The sequence below is a fragment of the Onychostoma macrolepis genome, chromosome 03 (genome assembly GCF_012432095.1).
Source record: "Onychostoma macrolepis isolate SWU-2019 chromosome 03, ASM1243209v1, whole genome shotgun sequence".
NCBI classification, from domain to species: Eukaryota; Metazoa; Chordata; class Actinopteri; order Cypriniformes; family Cyprinidae; genus Onychostoma; species Onychostoma macrolepis.
Genome location: NC_081157.1, coordinates 48,657,917 through 48,679,793, shown reverse-complemented (window position 1 = coordinate 48,679,793; position 21,877 = coordinate 48,657,917). Strand labels below are relative to the sequence as shown.

The window sequence follows — 21,877 nt, the reverse complement described above, 5'->3', positions numbered from 1 at the left end:
TTGTAGCTACATTATATTTGCACAAACAGGGGTGTAGCATCAAATCTCGAGCAGATTATGCTTACTTGTTAAAATTGAAATATATAGAACTTCTAAACACTTTATTATAGTAACCTAATGAGGGAAATTTAAAATCTATTCAGAAATATGAACATATATATATATATATATATATATATATATATAAATATTAATGAAGTCTGACACACAAAAAAATCTTAAATATTGCTGCTGCTCTTTATTTTTTTTAAGTTTTATGATCATTGTCAGTCTCTGTAGCCTACATGAAAAACTGTAAAATGTTAATTATCTAATTACTTTTCTGCAATTACTGTAGTTAGTAGAAAATCAAACTATATTAAGATGTCACATTGTGAGAAATAACAGTATTGTCTTTCATTTGAACACTTATATACTTTTATCATATATTCTGACTCAAATAATGTGTTTCTATCAGCAAACACTCAGAATAAAGTGCGATGATCTGCTGAAGATACTGAATGTCTTGTTGAATGAGTGTTAATAGTCTGAGGCTCATCAATATTAACAGCTGCTGAAAAGAAGAATCCTGTTTTCACCTCATTTATTATGCTGATGTCTTCAATGAAAGGAGCTTTAAGTGGCAATTTACAGGAGATCTGGTGTCAATACTGTTGGTAACAAATCTGTAGATGTATTTCTGTGTTTATGATTTCAACTATTTTTCTTACTATTATTTGAAAAAATAAATAAATAAAAACAATATATATATATATATATATATATATATATATATATATATATATATATATATATTAGCCTACATTATTTATAGTGTGCTGTGAAAACGATCTGCAGTAAGTGATATATTTTTTATTTTATTTAGCAGATCAGCTCCTCACATGCTGCAATTCACCTTCAATGAAGCTCCTCCCACAAGAATCGCATCATAAGCAGGTCAATGTATTTATTGTAATCAGGCAGAATAGAATATGTTTTAATATGTTTTAACAATAGAGCATGTTTTAATAAAATGTAAAAAATAAATAAAAATGAAAAAATGAAAAAATAAAAGTTAAACGTAAGAAATATAGATGTTGAATCATTTAATTTGACAAGCCTTTTGAAAAGCAATGCAAGTTTTTTTATTTTTTTTATTAGTTATTATAAAGTGATTATTAGTGCTTCACACTCCAGTCCAGTTGGTGGCGGTAAATGCACCACAAGCTGGTTTGCCATCCGCCATAAAACATCATTAGAAGAAGAAGAATCTTATCATCAGTGAAGCTCCTCCCACAGTAATTCAGCTATAAATTCTATAATATTCCCATCAGTTCACAAGTGAATAAGCATCAAATCATCAGGAAGAGCTGAAATCTGCAACGACTGGACAGAGAGAAGATGAGAGACCCAGAACCCTACAGAATCAAACACACTGAAGATACTGAACAACAAACAGGTTGGTGTTTATTTTTCTTCCTTTATTAATAGTGCTGATGGCCATAAAGCTTCAAGCAGGTTTAGATTTGCTGTAATAGGAAAAAATCTGTAGAGCTCTGCAATATCTAGATGAAGCAACAAATAATAAGGCAGGGCTCCAACTAATAACAGCTGCCATTTCTGTTACATATGAGAAACCTCAAACGGCAATCGAAACAAAAGTGTAACCAAACTCGTTTGAGCTGCTTATCAGCTCGGACCAATAACTGAGCGCAGCGCAAACGCGTGCAAACCGATCGAGATCAGAACAGACCCAGCGCTGATCTCGCGACACTGTTACTGCTGCGAGATCCAGAGAGAAGCGTTGAATTCTGCACAGAATTATCTGCTATAAACCGAGCAAATAGTGCTGATGTAGAAAACCATCATATTTTCCTCACATGCTCGCTGCTGCTGCTCTAAATGTTTATTTCAGTAGACGCCAGAAAAGATACACAAGTAGCGCTGAACCCGATGAAAACAATACAGAAATGAGCCTGTAAAATGACGCTTTAAAAAACTGTATAAAGTGTGTTTGATAGTCGTGTAAATAAGCAAAATATGAAATACCGTGAACTGCTGAACTCTCCTCTGAAAACTCATTGTTGGTTATTGTTGGCGGGTTTGTCGCTGAGTGTAGAGACACGGGGAGACCCGCTCGGAGCAGACGAGTCAGTGGACAGTTACACACACACACACACACACACACACACACACACACACACACACATAGCACTCTCTATTCTAATTCTATTCTGTAAAAAAATATTAACACTAGCTTTTCTAATCTTTTTGTATTCTATTTGTTTTCTTTTCATTTATTATACAGTTAACAAGACCTCTAACACTAGCTTGCTCTATTATTTTTCTAATATATGTTTTCTTTTTATTTATTATATAATAAAAAAAAAAAAAACTTGCTATGTGTACTGCATTAAGATAACTGAGACTTGCTATAGCACTTGCATATAATTGCTCTTGTTGATTTTGATTGCTTCTATTGTCCTCATTTGTAAGTGGCTTTGGATAAAGCCTCTGCTAAATGACTTAATGTAATGCAATGTAATACATATCATGGTGTTGTGGCAGAAATAGTCAAATGTTATTACCCCTCATTAATTTCAGGAATTAAAGCAAAAAAAAATCTAATTACTACTTCAATGGCAGCAGAGGAGCACTTATTAGCTTATTAGTCATTTATTTTTACTTTTTGCTTTATATTTTGAAAAATTCAGTTCCTTAATCTCTGAAGTTTCTGGTCAGTACAGAAGAATAATGGCACACAGTGGCAGTTCTAGCTCGTGTGGAGCCCTGGGCAAACCCTTCTGCCTCCTCTTAATGAAATTCATGTTACATCAGCTTTGACAAATTCAGCCAAATAAATTTAAAAATACCATAATCCATGAACTTACCATGGACTTTTTTTTTTTTCTTTGAAGTTGGACTGAAAAATGTATGTTGTTGTACTATGTGTAATAATGGGCAAGCAAAATAGCATTACATAAGTGATAATATTAGCCTATTTTAGTGAGATGAGTGATCTTTTTGCACATTTCCCCACTTTTTTGTGGTGTATAATAAAGTGAATAAATTGCAAATTAAATGAAAAGTGTCAATTGCTTTCTGTAGTTATTGTAGGCTAAACATTAAGCTACTTTAGCCTTAACCTGGGCAAGAGAGAAATGCTCTGAGGCGCACACATGGAAAGATTTCAGAGATATATAATTTATAAAAAATCATCAAAATGACCAAAACTGTGTATAACAATTATCTACTTTACTCTGTTATCATGGTTTCTTTTTATATGTCCACATTTCTCTGCGTTTTACGAGTTACTAAAAAAAGTACCATTTTTACTTTTATTTCAGAGTTGATTGAAGAAAACAAGGAGGATGAAGAATTGAGTGAAGTTGAGGAGAAAAATCATGTCAAAACTGGAGAAAAACCTTTTAGTTGCTCTCAAACCAAACAGAAAGATTTAAAGAAAAGAAGAGCCAAGAAATCATTCACCTGCACTCAGTGTGGAAAGAGTTTGACAGACAAATATAGTTTTAATGTTCACATGAGAATTCACACTGGAGAAAAACCATTCATTTGTGATCGGTGCGGGAAGAGTTTCACACAATCATCAGGCCTTAAGAAACACATAAACATCCACACGAGAGAGAAACTGCACACATGTGATCAATGTGGCAAAACATTTTTGAGGGCTTCATACCTTAAGAAACACCTGACGGTTCATACAACAGAGAAGCCACATTCATGTCATTTGTGTGGAAAGAGTTTTTCACTTCTACAGCATTTGAAAGTACATCAGAAAATACATACTGGTTTGAGAGAGTACATGTGCTTTGAGTGTGAAAAAACTTTCATTTCAGCTGAACATTTGAAAGTGCATGAGAGGATCCACACTGGAGAAAAACCTTATAAGTGTTCACACTGCGAGAAGAGATTCAGTGATTCAGCAAATCTGAAAAGACACGAGAGGATTCACACCGGAGAGAAACCGTATCACTGCACTGAATGTGGGAACCGTTTCAATAATTCATCTGCTCTACACAGACATACAAAAAAATATCACCGTTAGTAGATCATCTTCAGATCCAGCACTTTCAGGTCTGATGTGGCGTCCTCAACAAATGTGACACAATAAAATATCATCTGGATAAATCTGTCATTACAAGCGACATGACAAAGAAACGTTATCTAAAGTTCACAGTGAATAAAGTTAATCTTCATTTTCAAAACCAGCAGATTCAACTCTGAGATCCAGATCAACTCAAAGATGGAGAACAATGAACTTCCCCAAACAACAGTCAAAAAGTTTTATTCTTGTATTTCTTTTTGTTGCATGATATAAATTATATCATTGTGCTTTCTTATAAGTTTCATAAAATGTTCAAATGTCTATAATTCATAAGTATCACTTGTAGTTTGCTTACTCTTTTCCCTTACAATTGGTACATAAATGTTATCAAGCTAATTGCAGCTGTTTGTATATGCGATTATTATCAAGACACTTGTTTATGATGCATTTTTGTTATTTGCAAGCCAGATCTCTCTTGTACATTAGTGCTGTGCAATTAATCTAATTTTATTTTCGATTTTGAGTTTGGTTTTGTAGGCTATTATTTACCTGAATATTACTGTTAGACCATAGGTTTTTCTTTAGTATCAGAATTAAATATAAACTGTATGTATATAAATCTTAATCACTAAAAATACCTTCATACTGGTGCAATTACAAATAGATGTTTTATATATATTTTTATTATAATAGTAATTTGTTCAAACATGCTGTTTATTTGCTATAGGTTTTTAAGTTTTAGAACACAAAGCCATTTCCAATTTAAAAAAATAAATAAATAAAAACCTGGAATAAACTACCGTTAAAGAACCGGACTAATGCGCAGATTCTGAGTATTGTAAGAATAGTAATACCTTTAAAACCTCATTGATACACATCCCTACCTGTAAGTCAGTAGTAGAAAGATCCATCTCATTAGTTTTCACTTTTACCTTCAGTAATTATTGATCACTTTTGCTTTGAGTAATTATCGATTAAATGTTAACTTTTTATTAATACATTGTTATTTTTACTTTTAATAGTTTATCAACAACATTTATAGTCTGCCGATTGTATTTGAATAAGGAAAATACATTTTCTAATTTTAGTTTTTATGTCTGAAGGCCATGAAGTGTTATGTTTGCTTTTTTAGTTCTGTTTTAAATTTCGCAATAAAGCTTTCAAATTGAATTGAAAGCCTTTATTGTCATTGTATTTGCATACAATGAGCACTGCTCCTGACTAGTGTTAAAAAACAAACAAATATATCCTAACGTAACAAGATAACCAAGAATGTCCCAGATAGGTACTCTATTAGTAATATATTGGTAATTTCATGACTTACTGGCAATGTAACTGTAACGTGGTGTGCACGTAATTCCATTACCATCCCTTTACCAACTCAGCACGTCATCAGTATGTCCTCTTAACATAACAAGATAACCAAGAACGTCCCAGATATGTACTCTAATCATAATATATTGGTAACTTCATGACTTACTGGAAACGCAACTGCAACATTGTATGCTAATAATTTCATTAACTTCATTTACACATTCTTTTTACATGCTTTCTGATTATTAGAATGCTATTTAAAAAGTGTAATTAAACTTCAGACTCAAGCTTGAACGTTTCTTAAAGATAAAATGTTTCTTTGCAAGGAGAGAAAACAGCAAATTATTAGTCAAATATTTCATTGAAAAATCACACAACGTTGCAGCATGTAAATATGGATATTTATAGGTTTCATAGTTTATTTACTGTAGTAAAACATGTCTTTATGAAGACATTTCTTTATAAATAAACAGATAGATCAGCACTTTTATATGTAGCCGAAGGTCTGTTTTTTTATTTTGAAAAACAGGACACTGCAGCGCTAGATCGTCACGTTTTAACACAAACGAACGAAAATAACACTCCCTGTTCAACTGTAAATATATGTCCATGGCGTGAGATGTTTCAAAAATGGTTGCGACAATATGGATCCTGGCAAAAAGCAGTGCAGGCATGTCATCCCACTTGCCAATTATGCCTTGTATTCACATTATTTGCCTCAAATCAACACAGATTTTTCTTCTGCCAGCTTATTCTAAGCAGAGTCAGTAACTCGTGAACTAAGCAGCCGACTTAAATGAGGGGTGAAATGTCAACTTATGATGTGTTTTCATGGTTTATTAAATTGACATTTTGATTAAAACAAGTTTATTTATTTTTTTATATAATTATTATTGATATAACATTTTGTATACGTCATTGCGTGTTTGCGTAAAAGAGAAGGGGAATCAGTTTTTGAACTGGTTTGTTGAAACGTCCTACCCGAATCATTTCCATACTGCTGTCACTGACTGACCACATCTTCTTCCGCTTATCAAAGTAGTTCTGCTCAGTTTAGTGTTTTTTTTTACGCATTTATTCCCACAGTATCGTTTCATAATGTGATATAATAATACGCTGATATTTAAATTACAAAAATTAAGACTTTAAATATTCGAACTGAAGAAATCCCCGCCCTGGTGCAAGGATACATTCTCCTCTCCTCAAGGATACATGACACCTAAGTTTATTGGGTTAGGATGTTTTTCAGTGATATACCCAACCTTAAATAATGTTCTCGCACTGTTGTACATGTCATAATTTACCATTCTACATTATAAAATAGGATTTAAATATGTGAGGCTCTTCCAGCTCAGACATCTCATAGTGTATTGTATGTTTCTTTGATGGATTAAAACATTAAGTAACACCCCAAATTTTACAGTGTGTGGAAAAATAGATAACTTTATAGTGCATGTTGCATCATTTAATAACAGCCCATGTTCTTTGTGAACTTCTGCAACTCTTTAGGTACTCACAGCTCAGCAATTTCAAGCTCAGTGTCAACATCTAGTTCAAGTGTGAGCGGTACACCTCAACTGCCTGACAACAGCTGGCATTATCATTTTCAAATTCCTTGGAAGAAGATCCCATCTGAGATCTTCAGAAAACTGGAAACAGGGAAGAGGCCAAGAAAAAGCGAGAGACTTGAAATTATAAGACTTGTAGTGAGTGAAATATTAACAGTATGTCCAACACCTGTAAAGAAGCACATCACTGAGATTGCACGGAAAATGGCTATGGCATATCCTGGGGCATTTAAAGATGTCATTGAAGGTCAAGTTGTTGGGAGTGGGTATGATTCAGTCATCCAACAGCTGATTAACAGAGTGGACAATGTGAGGAGAGGAAAGACATCACTTTCTTTAAAGAGACAAGCAGCTGGCAACAGTGAAGAAGAAGATACTTTATGTAGAAAGAAGAGACTACACAGCTGCGGGTGTAAAATCTGGCAACCGGTGCAGCTACCAGCTAATGAAACGCCTGACACCCAGAAATCTTTACAGGAGGAAATTAAGAAAATGAACAAACAAAGGTGCCATGACACCAACACTGTTGAGAATATGATGAAGGCCAGATATCATCAATGGTGTTGACACCTTTGATTTGATGCACGAATGGCCGTATTTGTTTGAAACAGCTGGCATGATGACTCACTTTAAAGAGCTAACAGGGATAGAAATTTATGACAAAGCGATAGCAAGTGAGTGTGCTAGGGTTGTTTCATGCTTCAAATGTAATGATAAGACAGCTAAGATGCAGGGAAATGAAAAAATAAAGCAAGAATGTGGATGATGTCAACACTGCTGGGTTTCTTCAGCTAGTTTTCAAGTACTTCAGCGAGAGAGAGGACCAGATGTTCCATAAAGTGGATCAGACAACCTTGCCCTCTGAGGTGGACTGTGTCAAACTTCCTAGTACACCCTGCATAATTGTGTGTGGTATGTTTGAATATTTTTAAATGAAAACAATTTAATATTTGCAGGAATTTATGTTTGTCACAGTGTTACTGATCTCTTCTTTTTCTTATGCATAACAACAGGAAGTTCCCCTTTGACTGCAGAGAACTTTGTTTTCTGTCGACCAAATCATAGTTAACAGCCACATCACCATCTTCTGCAATGCTCTGAAGTTGATGTTTGCCTCGTACTACTGCTTGAACATTTCATACCCAGGAGACCAAGGAGCAATGCTAGAGTTTGTGCAAAGGTAAAAACACACACTCGTACACGCATCACATACACTTACTCTCTCAAACACTTTTTCAACATGCACTCACAAATCCTTACATACACCCACTCTCACATACACACGCTTCCTCACACACATCCTCATACTCACACACTCTCTCCCACACACACACACACACGTTCGTTTTTGTGAAAAGTGGGGACATAGGCATAATGGTTTTTATAGTGTACTTACTGTATGTGCTATTGCCCTACACCAACCCTACACCTAAACCTACCCCTTACAGGAGACTGTGAATTTCAACTTTCCCCCAAAAAACCTCATTCTGTATGATTTATAAGCGTTCTGAAAAGTGGGGACATGGGTCAATGTCCTGAAAAGTCACCTTCACCTTGTAATACCTAAGTCATACCTTTGTCATTATACAAAACTATGTCCTGACTTTTCACAAAAACACACACATCCTCACACACTCACATACGAACACTCACACATACATCCTCACACTCTCACATACACACACTCATCGTCTCACACACATCCTCACACGAACATCCTCACAATCACACACCCTCATGCACACACACATCCTCACTCTCACATACACACACACTCTCATACACACACTGTCACACATGCATCCTCTCACATACACACACTCTCTTACACTGTCACAATCTCCTCAGTCTGTCTTGCACACAACATCCACTCACATACATGTCTTTATAGTAACGACCACCACAAGCATGCCCTTTGCAAATTCTTATTATTCTGCTTTTATTTTTAATACATTCACAGCATATGTTACAGTCCATGTTTCATTACTAAACATTTTTTTTCCATTCAACAGATGCCTTTTTAAGATGAACCCCGAGAAGGGAGTATTTAAGTAAAGCTCCTTACTGAACATTAAAAGCTGAAGAAAATACAGAAAATCTCATGTTAAATTACAGCAAAAACCTGTATTTTTTCATTACGGAAAATTACTGTTATTTATTGTGCCTGTTATTTTACGGTATTTTTCTGGCACCCCAGCTGCCGGAATTTTACCGTTTTTTTACGGATGTTTTTTTTTACAGTGTAGTCTCGTGTGATTGGTTGCTTTACCTGTCAGTCAAATGTGTGTAAGACACTTTATTTGACTGACAGGTAAAGCAACCAATCACGTTTCGTTTTGTGGGGCGTCATGTTTAGGGGCGTGGAAATGTCGCCACAATAACAGACTCTTAAAACTCTTTGACATATTTTAAAAATTTTATGCCGCGAAATTTTAAGATTTCACATACTTTTGAAAATCCAGAGTTTAGTTGATACTGATAGGCGCTCATTGTCACAGTTGTAAACATGACAGCTTTCTTCTTCAAAGAGGGAGTTTGGCATCACAACATCTTTGTTTCCAGGCAGAACATTAAAGAATGCAACACACTCGTCTCCCGGAAATCCTGTATAATTTAACCAATCCGATGACGACTTCGAAAGTCCTGAAATGTTTCCAGATAAGTGTGCTATATGCATCAGACGTTTAGCCAACACTCCGCCATACCCCAGCCTAATCCTGCACAGTTCATGTGTATAAATAAGTCACAATACACAATAATTTATATTAGAACAAAAGTATTAGCATTTGAACACTTTCTAACATTGAAATTAAATTTACTGAAATGTAGCTTCTGATAAATTTTATACGGAAATGATTACTGATTAGACTACTGAATGCTTGGTCTGACAGCAAGTATCTGGATAACAAAAACCTGAAAAATGTTGAAGATATGGAAACCATGGTGTAAACCGCTTATTATGGCATTATTTAATTAATAATCACGTTCAACTCGAGCAGCGGTCTAAAACTGTTTATTTAATCACCAAACAGACATCAGTTTACTTCAAGATTGAACAATGAGGCATAATTGAGTTAAAAAAAACTCAGCAAATGGAAAGAGAAAGCGCAATCTATATTATAGGTCTATAAGTGAAGCATACAAACTTTATTAGAGGCACAGAAGGACAAACATTTGCTGAAAATGCACAATACATAATTCATTATGTACAATAACAACGATTCGGGACAAATTTAATGTAATTTAATCGAAAACTGTGAATGTGGTACTACTGTGATGCGGTAAAATGTTATGTATATATCGCTTATTAATTTAATCAACCCTTAAAATCATTAAATGCTTCAAAATGCAGACTGTTAATGAAATCGTTGTTGAAACATTTGCAGTTACAAATAAAAACAATATAACAACAATTGCATAAACAGTGAATACTTGTGAATTAAGGTATGTGTGCATACAAAGTATACAATTTTATTCAGATACTTCACATATAAAAACGCTGACTCGTTAGGTGGTTTTCTCATTGAAATCATACGATTTACTCAATTCAATAGAATGGATGGGAGCACTAGTGAATAACAATATGGCGCTGCAGTGGCTTCACTTCTATGCTGTCATGAGCAATCGTGATCTCTATTATAGATCAGTGGCGCAAACTCATAATAATGGATTACTACGGTCACATGGACTTAACGGCCATAAAGTCCTCAAGACATCATATTTTCTCTAATAATTACTTAAACAACCTGTTTTCATAATCCTCGGAAGTCAAACTCAGTCGAAAATAAAATTAGATAAATCACACAGCCCTAAAGTACAAGAGAGATCTCACTTCTGGATTGCAAAATAACGAAAATGCCTCAGTGAAGAATGTATTGATATTATCGCATGTAGAAATGGTTGGCAAGATACAGTTAGCTTGATATTTATTTACCAATGATAAATTGTAAGTGTATTTCCTTAATTTCCCCAGCTCCAAAAGCAGAAGAGTTAACATTAGAGCTTATTGATACTAGTCTTTCATAATTTTGCCACAGGGCTCAGGTACCCATCCATACTTACAAGAAAATAAGGATCAATTACAAAGCTATATGACAGTATATCTTGTATCTGATTTACTAAATACATCTTAAGTGGAAGAATAACTCAGTCATTTTAAAATCAACAATGAAGAACACATTAAAATTAAAGCTCAAGTGTTACAGTCACTTCATCAGCTTCCTGAACAAGAACAGTTTGGAAAAAGCTTCTACTTTCCTTCATGAAAGAGTAAGTAAACTACACGTGACACATACTGTATGCAATATGAGACAATTGAACATTATATGAAACTCATAAGAAAATCACAATAATATAATTTATATCATGAAGCAAAATGATACACAATAATAAAATGTTTTGACATTGTTCTTTGGGGAGGAACTCCATCTTTGAGTTGATCTGAATCAAGTTGAATCTGCTGGTTTTGAAGATGAAGATGAACTTTATTCACTGTGAAAACTTTAGATGATGTTTCTTTGTCATGTCACTTGTAATGTCTGGTTAGGACAGATTTATCCAGATGATATTTTATTGCTTGATGCATTATTGAGTTGCATTGGGTGAGGAGACCTGAAAGAGCTGGATCTGAAGATGATCTACTTACTGTGATTGTCCTTTGTATGACTCTGTAGGGAAGACAATTGATTGAAACGCTTCCCACACGCAGTGCAGTGATACAGTTTCTCTCCAGTGTGGATCCTCTCATGTCTTTTCAGATGTATTGACTGAATGAATTTCTTGTCACAGTGTGAACACTTGTAAGGTTTTTCTCCAGTGTGGATCCTCTGGTGCTGTTTTAAACTGCTTACTGAAGTAAAAGTCTTTTCACACTCAAAGCATGTGTACTCTCTCATAACAGTATGCATTTTCTGATGTGCTTTTAAACTTTGTAGTAATGAATAACTCTTTCCACACAAATGACATGAATATGGCTTCTCCTTTGTATGAACTGTCAGGTGTTTCTTCAGGTATGAAGCCCACAAAAATGTTTTGCCACATTGATCACATGTATGCATCTTCTCTCTAGTGTGGATGTTCATGTGTACCTTAAGGTTTGCTGAGTGTGTGAAACACTTCCCACATTGCTCACAAGTGAACTGTTTCTCTCCAGTATGAACTCTCATGTGCGTCATAAGGTTTACTTTTTGTGTGAAACTCTTCCCGCACTGATCACATGTGTATGGTTTCTCTCCAGTGTGAATCCTCTCATGTGTTTTCAGATATCCAGACCAACTGAATCTTTTGTCACAGTGTGAACACTTGTACGGTTTCTCTCCAGTGTGAATCCTCTCATGTGTTTTCAGGTATCCATACCAACTGAATCTTTTGTCACAGTGTGAACACTTGTACGGTTTCTCTCCAGTGTGAATCCTCTCATGTGCTTTCAGGTCTCGAGACTTACTGAATCTCTTGTCACAGTGTGAACACTTATGAGGTTTCTCTCCAGTGTGGATCCTCTCGTGTGCTTTCAGGTCTCGAAACGTACTGAATCTCTCATCACAGTGTGAACACTTATGATGTTTCTCTCCAGTGTGGATCCTCTCATGTTTTTCCAGTTGTCCTGACCAACTGAATCTCTTGTCACAGTGTGAACACTCGTATGGTTTTTCTCCAGTGTGGATGTTCATGTGTACCTTAAGGTTTGCTGATTGTGTGAAACTCCTCCCACATTGATCACATGTGTACGGTTTCTCTCCCGAGTGAATTCTCATGTGACGGTCAATACTTGTTTTGCTTGTGAAATTCTTTCCACACTGAGTGCAGGTGAAAGATTTCTTGGCTCTTCTTTTCTTTATATCTTTCTGTTTGGTTTGAGAGTAACTCAAATGATTTTTCTCCTCAACTTCACCCAATTCTTCGTTCTCCTCATTTTCTTCTATAAAAAAAAGGAGAAACAGTTCATTTGTCAGTAACTTGAAAAACAAACAAATAAAATAAAAATACACACACAAATGTGAAAGGACATAAAAGTGAACCCTTGTGTAACAGTTTAAAGGAAATTTGTATACAAAATTTTGTTCCTTTGATGCAATTTTAAAAATTATACATCCCTGAAACTTTTCATGAATCACTTTTAAAATATTATAGACACAAATCCCATGTTTCTATAAGGAGAACTATTAAAAATGTTTGCTCAACTACAAACTTATCAAACATGCATTTTGTTGAAAAAAAGTGTCCCTTATTCTTTGCTCCATCTATAGCCTATTATTCAGCAGCTCTAATGATTGTTTCAATTACAACAAACTAAATTAAAACTTCTTGAAATGTTATAACTGTCAGTATTATCAAAGCTTTGCAAGTAGGGCTGCACAATATATCGTTTCAGCATTGATATCGCGATGTGTGCATCCACAATAGTCACATCGCAGGATGTGCAATGTTTTGTATAGTGATCGTTTTCTTTGCTCGCACACAGACACCTCGTCTACAATGGACACGACAGCTGTATAGAGATTTTAAATAGGTTTAGTAGCAGAGCTACAGCAAGCGATTTTCAGTGCTGGAAAACCATTTATCCTTTGAAAGTTCCACGTCGTTGTGGACAGTGTGGGTCACGGTTGCTTAGCAACAGGAGACACTAAGAAAGTGCAAGCTCCCGAGCACTTTGGAAAGAAGGAGAAAGCAGCGCTTTCCACACGTTTTTAGGCATGCCAAACAGCCCCAAAGTCTGTCTACACTGGACGCGACAAAGCAACCGTTGCCAATCATTTGAACTTTGTGTCAGTACGTCATAAATAGAACAAGGCAACAGTTTACTGGCGGAGATTTGTCATGTTGCATCCAGTGCAGACAGCATCACTGAATGGGTTCTATTGTGTTTTGTCGCGCCACACCACTCGCGTACATTTCAGACACAGTGAGAGCCAAGCAGATGCACACAAACACTAATTCCATTCAGTTCCACGTCTATTTGTGCCCGAAAAGACACATACGTGCGAAATTATTCAAAATGCAAAAAACACAGTTGCTTATGGCTTAAGTGAAGGTAAACAATTGAGAAAGAAAACGTACGTGTAACAGTATATTGGTTCAAAACAGTTTAATGTTCTTGAGGCTTTCGGTGTTATGAATGTTAATCAAACAACAAAACACATAGAGAAAAAACACTTTTGTAGTTGTAACACAGATTTATTATATTTAATTTATACAGTGAAGACCATGTAGTGTTATTTTAAATTTGATTATTCAATTTCTGTCCTGAATACTGTTAAACTTGCCTGAAAAATATAAAGCACTGTTTCATTTGTATCTTTGTTTGGTTATATTTATCTGTTTGTAATTTGTTTATTTGCTGATTTACTCACCTACATAATCAACCCAATCGTTGTTGTTGTGTTTTTTTTTTGTTGTTGTTGTTTTTCCAATTAGAGCTTCCAGTCATCTGGCGATCTCATTTTTTTTTCTTTCTCATATTTCGCAGAAAAACTAAATATTGCAATATGAGTTTTTTGTTTTGTTTTTCCAATACCAAGCAGCCCTATTTGTAAGCCTAATGTACCACAAACAGTCATTAATGATGAATGAAGAATAAAGTCCAACCTCCTTGTTCCTCCTGTTTTATTCTCCAGGTTTCTGGTTCCTCCTGTTTTATTCTCCATGTTTCTGGTTCACTAGTGTTCTCCTCTCTCTCCTCTTTAACAAACACCATCTTCACAACAGCAGACCTCAGTTCAGCTAATACTCCTCCAGATATTCCTGCTTGCTTCAAAACACGACTGTGAAGATGAAAATATTACAGGTATTTATTGACATGATTCAAAAACTATTTTAACAACATTTATAACAGTTTGTATTAAGCCAGCATCACGACAAAACACCAGAGAACGCGGTAAAACTAATCTTCTTCCTCTGAGGTTTAATGATGTTTGACAAACAAACGCATGTGTTTTAGCGCCACCCGCTGGACTGAAGCGGAGAGAGGAGGGAACTAATACGGCGAAATTACTTAGTGCGTCCATAAGGTGCGCTGATTATTATTATTTTTTTCTTCTTAAAAAAAACGATCTGCACAAATAAATGAAAAGGAATTAAGATTAAGATTATAGACTCGCTTGGTATTTGATCAACATCAACAGTCTTCGTGAGTGAGGATTAGAGGAGAGAAACGAGCAAAATGTGTTTCATTGAAAATTACACAATGTTGCAGCATGGAAATTAAGATAAATGAAAACACGCGACAACAATAAGATGTAGATGTAGAAGAATAAACTAAAAAAATAATAATAATAAATCCAAAATAATTGATCAGATTTAGCATGAAAAATAACATCCTTGGGTTATGTGTCTGTCTAAATATCTTGGACTTAAGACATACCCGACTACAAGGATATTTTGAAAAAGGATATTTGTCCTTTCAAATTCAGAAAGGCAAACCCACATAGCAATTGTTTTCTGGCCCAGCTCCGGTACACAACCGCTTTTCCCTCGGCCCACAGCCCTGAATCTGAATTAAAGACAGGGGCCTCACAAGCATTCCCCTCACAGATCACAAGACATTCAGTAACAGCAACATTATCACTCCAAACTTCAAAACAATCATTTAAACATACAAAACACAAAATCACTCAGGTCTCAATGAACTCATCTTTCCCTCACATGCTTGTCTGTTGTTCTACTAAGTGTTTATTTAACTAAGCAAACACAGCTGTACTCGATGAAAACAACACAGAAACAGCATTGTGTAAAATGTGTTTCATGTTTATGCAAATATGTGAAATAATTGCTCACCTCTCCTCAGAAGAGTCGTCGTTGCTGCATCTAAACTTTGATGACTTGCTTGATCCCTTATCAGGCAATGACTTTACAGCCAGCGTTTGTACATGGTTTCTCCAGAAATTGATTTCAGACAGACTTCTGTTCTGAGGCAGCATGGAATCGAGGACTACAGCTGCTGAGCTCAAGTAGAGTCCCTGCAGAACAAAAAAAAAGGGGCGTTCTCCAATTTCAGAGCGTTTTAAACTACCCAATCAGAAACGACCTAAGAAGAGGCCATGTGTTTTTATTTTATTTTTTATTTTTTTTACTTTCTGGAGTTCACAGCTATTTTGTTATGTCTAGATCACGAGAAAACAACTTAAGTCGAGACCATGATAAATCTGAGGCCTATTTCATAAAACAAGTTTACCAAATAAGCCAGGTTTATTTCAGTTAGTCTGACTTATTGTCAGCCGATTTGGTTCAAAATAAGTCAGACTTATAAGCCTGGCTTATTTGGTAAACTTGTTTTATGAAACAGGCCCCAGGAGGGGAAAAAAACAATGCTGCATGCTTCTAGGACTTTCGTAAAACAGAGAACCCATGCATTTTTTTTCTGGTGCACATGGCGTACACACATGCAAATAAAGTCGCCTTGAAGTTATACATTCGGAAGTGGAGCCAATTAAAATTAAATTAGATTAGTATTCCTTTAGATATGATTTAATACTATTTGCTTAAAGTTGTTTTGTGTTTGTTGAGAAATAAAACCAAAAGCTGAAGATTTTTTGTGGTGTGCCTTCCATCTTTGCAAATCTACAATATCGCTACAAAACGACAGTGATTAACCTCATTCTTTTGTCTCTATACATAAAGACACATTTACATAGATGGGCGAACATAATCGCCTGATTTTGTAAATGTGGCCAATTACATTTGCATTAAGCACCCATTTTGCACTTGTCTGTAATTTAAGTTAATAGCTGACACTCACAAAATGAGGATACAATAGAAATAAGCCTTTTTAATGAAAGTAAAGGTCCATGTTTAATGAAATTGTAAATGAGATGAAAATGTTAAAATAAAAATGTTCAAGAGACTGTTGTTAAATTTTGATTTGTACCTACACTATTAAATCCATATATTTCATTCTAATGTCACAAATAATAATATCAAGGATTACTGGATTTTACATGTATTCATTCATTCATTCATTCATTTTGTGGTTTGGCGTAAAAAAACAACAAAAAAAAGCAAACATTTTGTCCTCCAAACTGATACACAAATCAGGTTAAAGGGTTACTCCACCTCAAAATGAAAATTTTGTCATTAATCACTTACCTCCATGTTGTTCCAAACCAGTAAAAGCTTCGTAAAATAAAGATATTTATGTTTTCTGACAGCTCTCTGACCCTCCCATAGACAGCAATGTAATTAACACAATCAACGTCCAGAAACGTAGCATAAGCGAACCTACGAAAGAGAACACCATAGCATCTTGTCTCCATTGACAACACACACGATTTGTGTCGATTGCAAGTAAAGAAGCAGATAGAGGAGAGTGCAGGTGGTGATTGCAACTGACATTGTAATTTTGTTTCTTTTTTTCTTGTCTTCACCACCTGGCTACTGTTGTAAAATGTTAAAAAATGAAGATAAATCTTGTTGTAATCTGGCTTGTTATTTGTTGAGAGTATTTTATTCTAATATTGTATTCGTCACTATTTCCTCTCGGTGCTGTGAGTTCTTCCTCCCTGCAAAATAATTCAACACAAAAGCATTTACTGAGCTCTCATGATTGTAGATTGTTACAGATCAATATGAATCATCAGATTTTCAAGTCAAGTCACCTTTATTTCAATAGCACTTTATACAATACAGATTGTGTCAGCAGCTTTATAGTGTTAAACAGGAAAAACTTGTGCTGATAATACAAGAGGACAACAGAGAACAGTCAGTTTTCCAGTAAAAGTCAGTTCATTATTGATTCAGTGATGTCTATATCGTCCAGCTCAGTTCAGTTCAAATAGTATCTGTGCAATCTAGTCGACAATCCTGCCAGAAATTAAGTGTCCCCAACTAAGCAAGATAAAGGTGACAGTGTCAAGGAACCTAAACTCCATCGGAGACAGAAATGGAGAAAAATAAATAAATAAATAAATAAAACCTTGTGAGAGAGCAGTCTCAGTCGGGGGTCAGTTCTCCTCTGAACAGAATTTGGATTGTGTGAGGCTGAAAAACTCACCAGATCTTCTTGCACAGATGATATATTTTGTTAACTTTGCTTATTTGACTACATCACCCAGAATGCAGTGTTACGTTTTTTTTCCAGTAAAAAGTTGATACACAGAAAACGAAGTAAAGAGAGCAGTCACGCTATGTTTTTTTTTTTTTATTGGTCTTATGAAGTATTCTAATTTGTTGAGATAGTGAATTGGTGGGTTTTTGTTAAATGTGAGCCAAAATCATCACAATTAAAAGAACCAAAGACTTAAACTACTTCAGTCTGTGTGCATTGAATTTATTTAATACACGAGTTTCACAATTTCAGTTGAATTACTGAAATAAATTAACTTTTCCACGACATTCTAATTTATTGAGATGCACCTGTATATTTAAAATGCTCATTCAGTAACACTGCACTCACACATGTGACCCTGCAGCACAAAACCAGTCATAAGTAGCACAGGTATATTTGTAGCAATAGCCAACAATACATTGTATGGGTCAAAATTATCCATTTTTATTTTATGCAAAACAATCATTAGGATATTAAATAAAGATCATGTTCCATGAAGATATTTTGTAAATTTCCTATCATAAATATATCAAAACTTCATTTTTGATTAGTAATATGCATTGCTAAGAAATCCATTTGGAAAACTTTAAAGGCAATTTTCTCAATATTTCGATTTTTTTGCACCCTCAGATTTCAGATTTTCAAATACCGGTAGTTGTATCTCAGCCAAATATTGTTCTATCCTAACAAACCATACATCAATGGAAAGCTTATTTATTCAGCTTTCAGATGATGCATAAATCTCTGTTCATATTTATGAATAGATTTAAAATGTAGCACATGGCTCAATATGAAGTATAGCAGCATCTGTTTTTAATTTCAACCATGTAAAGCACAGTAATTAAAGTTAGTTTAGGTCCGGTATTCTACAGATAATCTTTTCCCTGCCCCTTGTTCTATAGAGTCGACAGTCTAACAAAGATATCAATACCACAGTTGGTTTTGATAATATGCAGCTATTGTATATCAACATGAAACATTTGATCAAAACTGCCAAGTCACATTATAGCTGCATTTATATATCAGAATGATTTGATGCACTATAATGGCACAAGCCTAAGGGACCGTCTGACAGTTCCAGTTGCATTAAAACATCTAAATTGTCCACATATTTGTCACGGTTGCTGCTAGAATGAACACGGAGCCGTGGATAAATGGAATAGACTTTAATTCCATCCAACACACAGGGTAAATCCGCACATGGAACGAAGAATGGCACACAAACATAACTGGTAGACCCGACAAACACAAACTGAACAGACTAGGGCTTATAAAGACAGGGAAATCAGGGGAAAACAAGACACACCTGGAGCAAATTAACACAATCAGACTGGGTCACAGGGAGCACATGGGGAGCCAAAACACAACAAAACAATCCAGGGGCGTGACAGTATTACTCTAACATGACTTTTAACATTCAAAAATATATATATATTTTTGCTATTGACGTTAACGTCATAATAAAACAAAATGCCAAATAAATATTATAAAATATATAATGAAAATAGTGGTCCCCTGAAGTCGTGTCACTGGTGTTACCGCTTAACAAATGTTTTTTATTTTGGAATCACTCGACTTCCTCCTTCCTATTTTCTAAAAATCTATGAAAAAAGGCCCATGTTTAGTCCACTGTTGCTTTTCAGTTATGATAAATTTTCTCATTTATCTCATGATTTCATATGAAGCTTTTAGTTGATGTCACTGGTGTGACCTACTTATTGTTAGGGAAATGTAACAAAAAAACCTATAATGCAAATGGTTTAAACTACTTAATTTAGTGAGTATACCATGATCGACAACATGTGGCTTGATACCTTGCAGCAGACATTTTGTAAAATGCATTTTTCATGAAAATTGTCACTGGTGTTACCTTCCTTATGGATAACACCAGTGAAGATCAGTATATTGGTGTTACTGTACTGTTTTTGTCTGTCACATTAAATAAATAAAACATAATCTCCTTATTTCTTGCATTTTCATTATTTTTCTGTAACTGACTACATGTGCTGAATTTTTTTTTTTTTTAGAAATAATATTTCATAAAAACTTTTAATATTGCTAAAGAAGGTAACACCAGTGACAAAAAATGATACATGTGGTCTTGAAATAATTGCACAAAAAAGCTACAAAAAATAATAAAGATGTCATTTATATGTATTCATAAAGTCAAAAGGTAATCTAATAATGTAGTCTAAGTTTAAATGTTAACAAAAAATAAAAAATTAAGACATCTTGCCATACCAAAAGTGGGCGTTTCTGTAGAATGACCATTAAGGACACAGACAGCTGCAGGTTTATTAGGCTGCTGACACATATGCATTATAAGACAACTGAACATAATATAAAATGCATAAGAAAGCACAATGTCATCATTTATATATCATGAAGCAAAATGATACACAAGAATAAACCTTTCTGACATTGTTCTTTGGGGAGGAACTCCATCTTTGAGTTGAACGGAATCTCACAGTTCAATCTGCTGGTTATTTTTACTTTATTTTTATTTTACTGTTTGATACATTATTGTGTCAAATTTGGTGAGGACACGATATCAGACCTGAAAGTGCTGGATCTGAAGATGATCTACTTACTGTGATAGTTTTTTGTATGCCTGTGCAGAGAAGTTAATTGAATGAAATGGTTGGTTACTGATTTATGTCAGTTAAGGTGCCCAGATGTGCCACTTCCTGGGGACACGTTCTGCACAGTAATTCTATATTGCCTAAAATAACCAGGTGTTGGTTGTTTGTGCTGCACAGAATGATCGTTGCATGACATCAAAGTGCATGTCCCCGTACGTCTAGTCACCTTAATGTCCAGTATTGCACAAATGTTTGTTTCCCAGAACACAGACAAAAGACATACATAGGATGAAGCTCTGATGAGAGGGATAGGGGTGACACTGATGAGTAAAGATGTGCTGTGTCATATTTTAGGCTGATTTTGAGCTGTAATGTGTTACCCTGGGGTGGGGTAGCATTTTGAGTAATTTCAGCTAACTTGGGCCAAATTGTACTTCTTTTTTTATCTTTCAGTGATTACACAGTGCCTACTAAAAATTGTAATGTATTAAACATCACAGTTTTGTTAAATTTAAAATGTGTATCTTTAATTATGCTTGGTGATATTCTGTGAAGTTGAAGTGTTTTTTTGTTGTTGTTTGTTTTGTTTTTTTCTACAATTTTTCCATATTTCATGGTCTGCATTAGGGATGTCCAGATCCGATCACGTGATCGGAAATCGGGCCCGATCACGTGGTTTCAGACTCGATCGGAATCGGATGTTACCTCCCGAACAGAACTCGGATATATATGTATATATATTCTCATTATTTTTTAACACATCTATAGTTGGGCGTGTTAAACTGTGGAAAAGTGGGAGTGTAGAGGGTGGAAAGAGGGGAGACAACAGCCAATAACACACAGACCTACAACACACTCACTATACAGACAAATGAATATTAATATCTATTTAAAATGGAAAGAATAAAGGCATAGTTACTTTTTGTTTACTCTTCTTTGAATTTTCGCTCTATATCATTGTTTGCTATGTCTCACAATAATCTGTCGTGTCATCACATTCATGATCAGACGTACGTACCGCTGTATAAGAGCCCTTATTTGTGTATATTTCATTGGAAGAAGACATGATATGTGCACGAACACAGTGCTGGTTCATGTTTGGAGCACGAGAGAATATAAAATATACTCACAAAACACCACAAGTGTGACCAGGTGAAATAAAACCCACAAAAAATGACGAAAATAAAATAAAAAATTCTGAGAACTACTAATACCCTGTGTGAACAAAGTCAGTAAGTTTGAGTCCAATGCGATAACTTTAACTAGTATTTTCGAGAGAAAGAAAATCTTCTCTCTACTTCTCTCTGCAATATCCTCTCTACAGAAACGT

General features: G+C 35.0%; 2 protein-coding genes across 4 annotated transcripts; one reads left to right on the top strand and one right to left on the bottom strand.

Moving 5' to 3' along the window:
- The first annotated feature begins 1,133 nt into the window (after positions 1-1,133).
- Positions 1,134-5,881, top strand: LOC131537117 (gastrula zinc finger protein XlCGF49.1-like). 2 transcript variants are annotated; one of them, XM_058770398.1, is made up of 3 exons: positions 1,134-1,438; positions 3,327-4,074; positions 4,213-5,881. In XM_058770398.1, exons 1-2 carry the CDS (start codon positions 1,381-1,383, stop codon positions 4,043-4,045), a joined length of 777 nt encoding a protein of 258 aa, XP_058626381.1. In that variant the 5' UTR covers positions 1,134-1,380; the 3' UTR covers positions 4,046-4,074; positions 4,213-5,881. The 2 variants fall into 2 exon arrangements, with proteins under 2 accessions (XP_058626381.1, XP_058626380.1); XM_058770397.1 differs by having other exon boundaries at positions 1,136-1,438; positions 3,327-5,875.
- A 4,049-nt stretch (positions 5,882-9,930) lies between these two features.
- On the bottom strand, positions 9,931-15,825 carry LOC131537093 (zinc finger protein OZF-like). 2 transcript variants are annotated; one of them, XM_058770355.1, is made up of 3 exons: positions 15,700-15,825; positions 14,512-14,687; positions 9,931-12,844 (listed from the first exon to the last, which is right to left on the bottom strand). In XM_058770355.1, the coding sequence occupies exons 2-3, from the start codon at positions 14,618-14,620 to the stop codon at positions 11,565-11,567; spliced, it is 1,389 nt and encodes a 462-aa protein (XP_058626338.1). In that variant the 5' UTR covers positions 14,621-14,687; positions 15,700-15,825; the 3' UTR covers positions 9,931-11,564. The 2 variants fall into 2 exon arrangements, with proteins under 2 accessions (XP_058626338.1, XP_058626339.1); XM_058770356.1 differs by lacking the exon at positions 15,700-15,825 and adding an exon at positions 14,790-14,805.
- Positions 15,826-21,877: the final 6,052 nt, after the last annotated feature.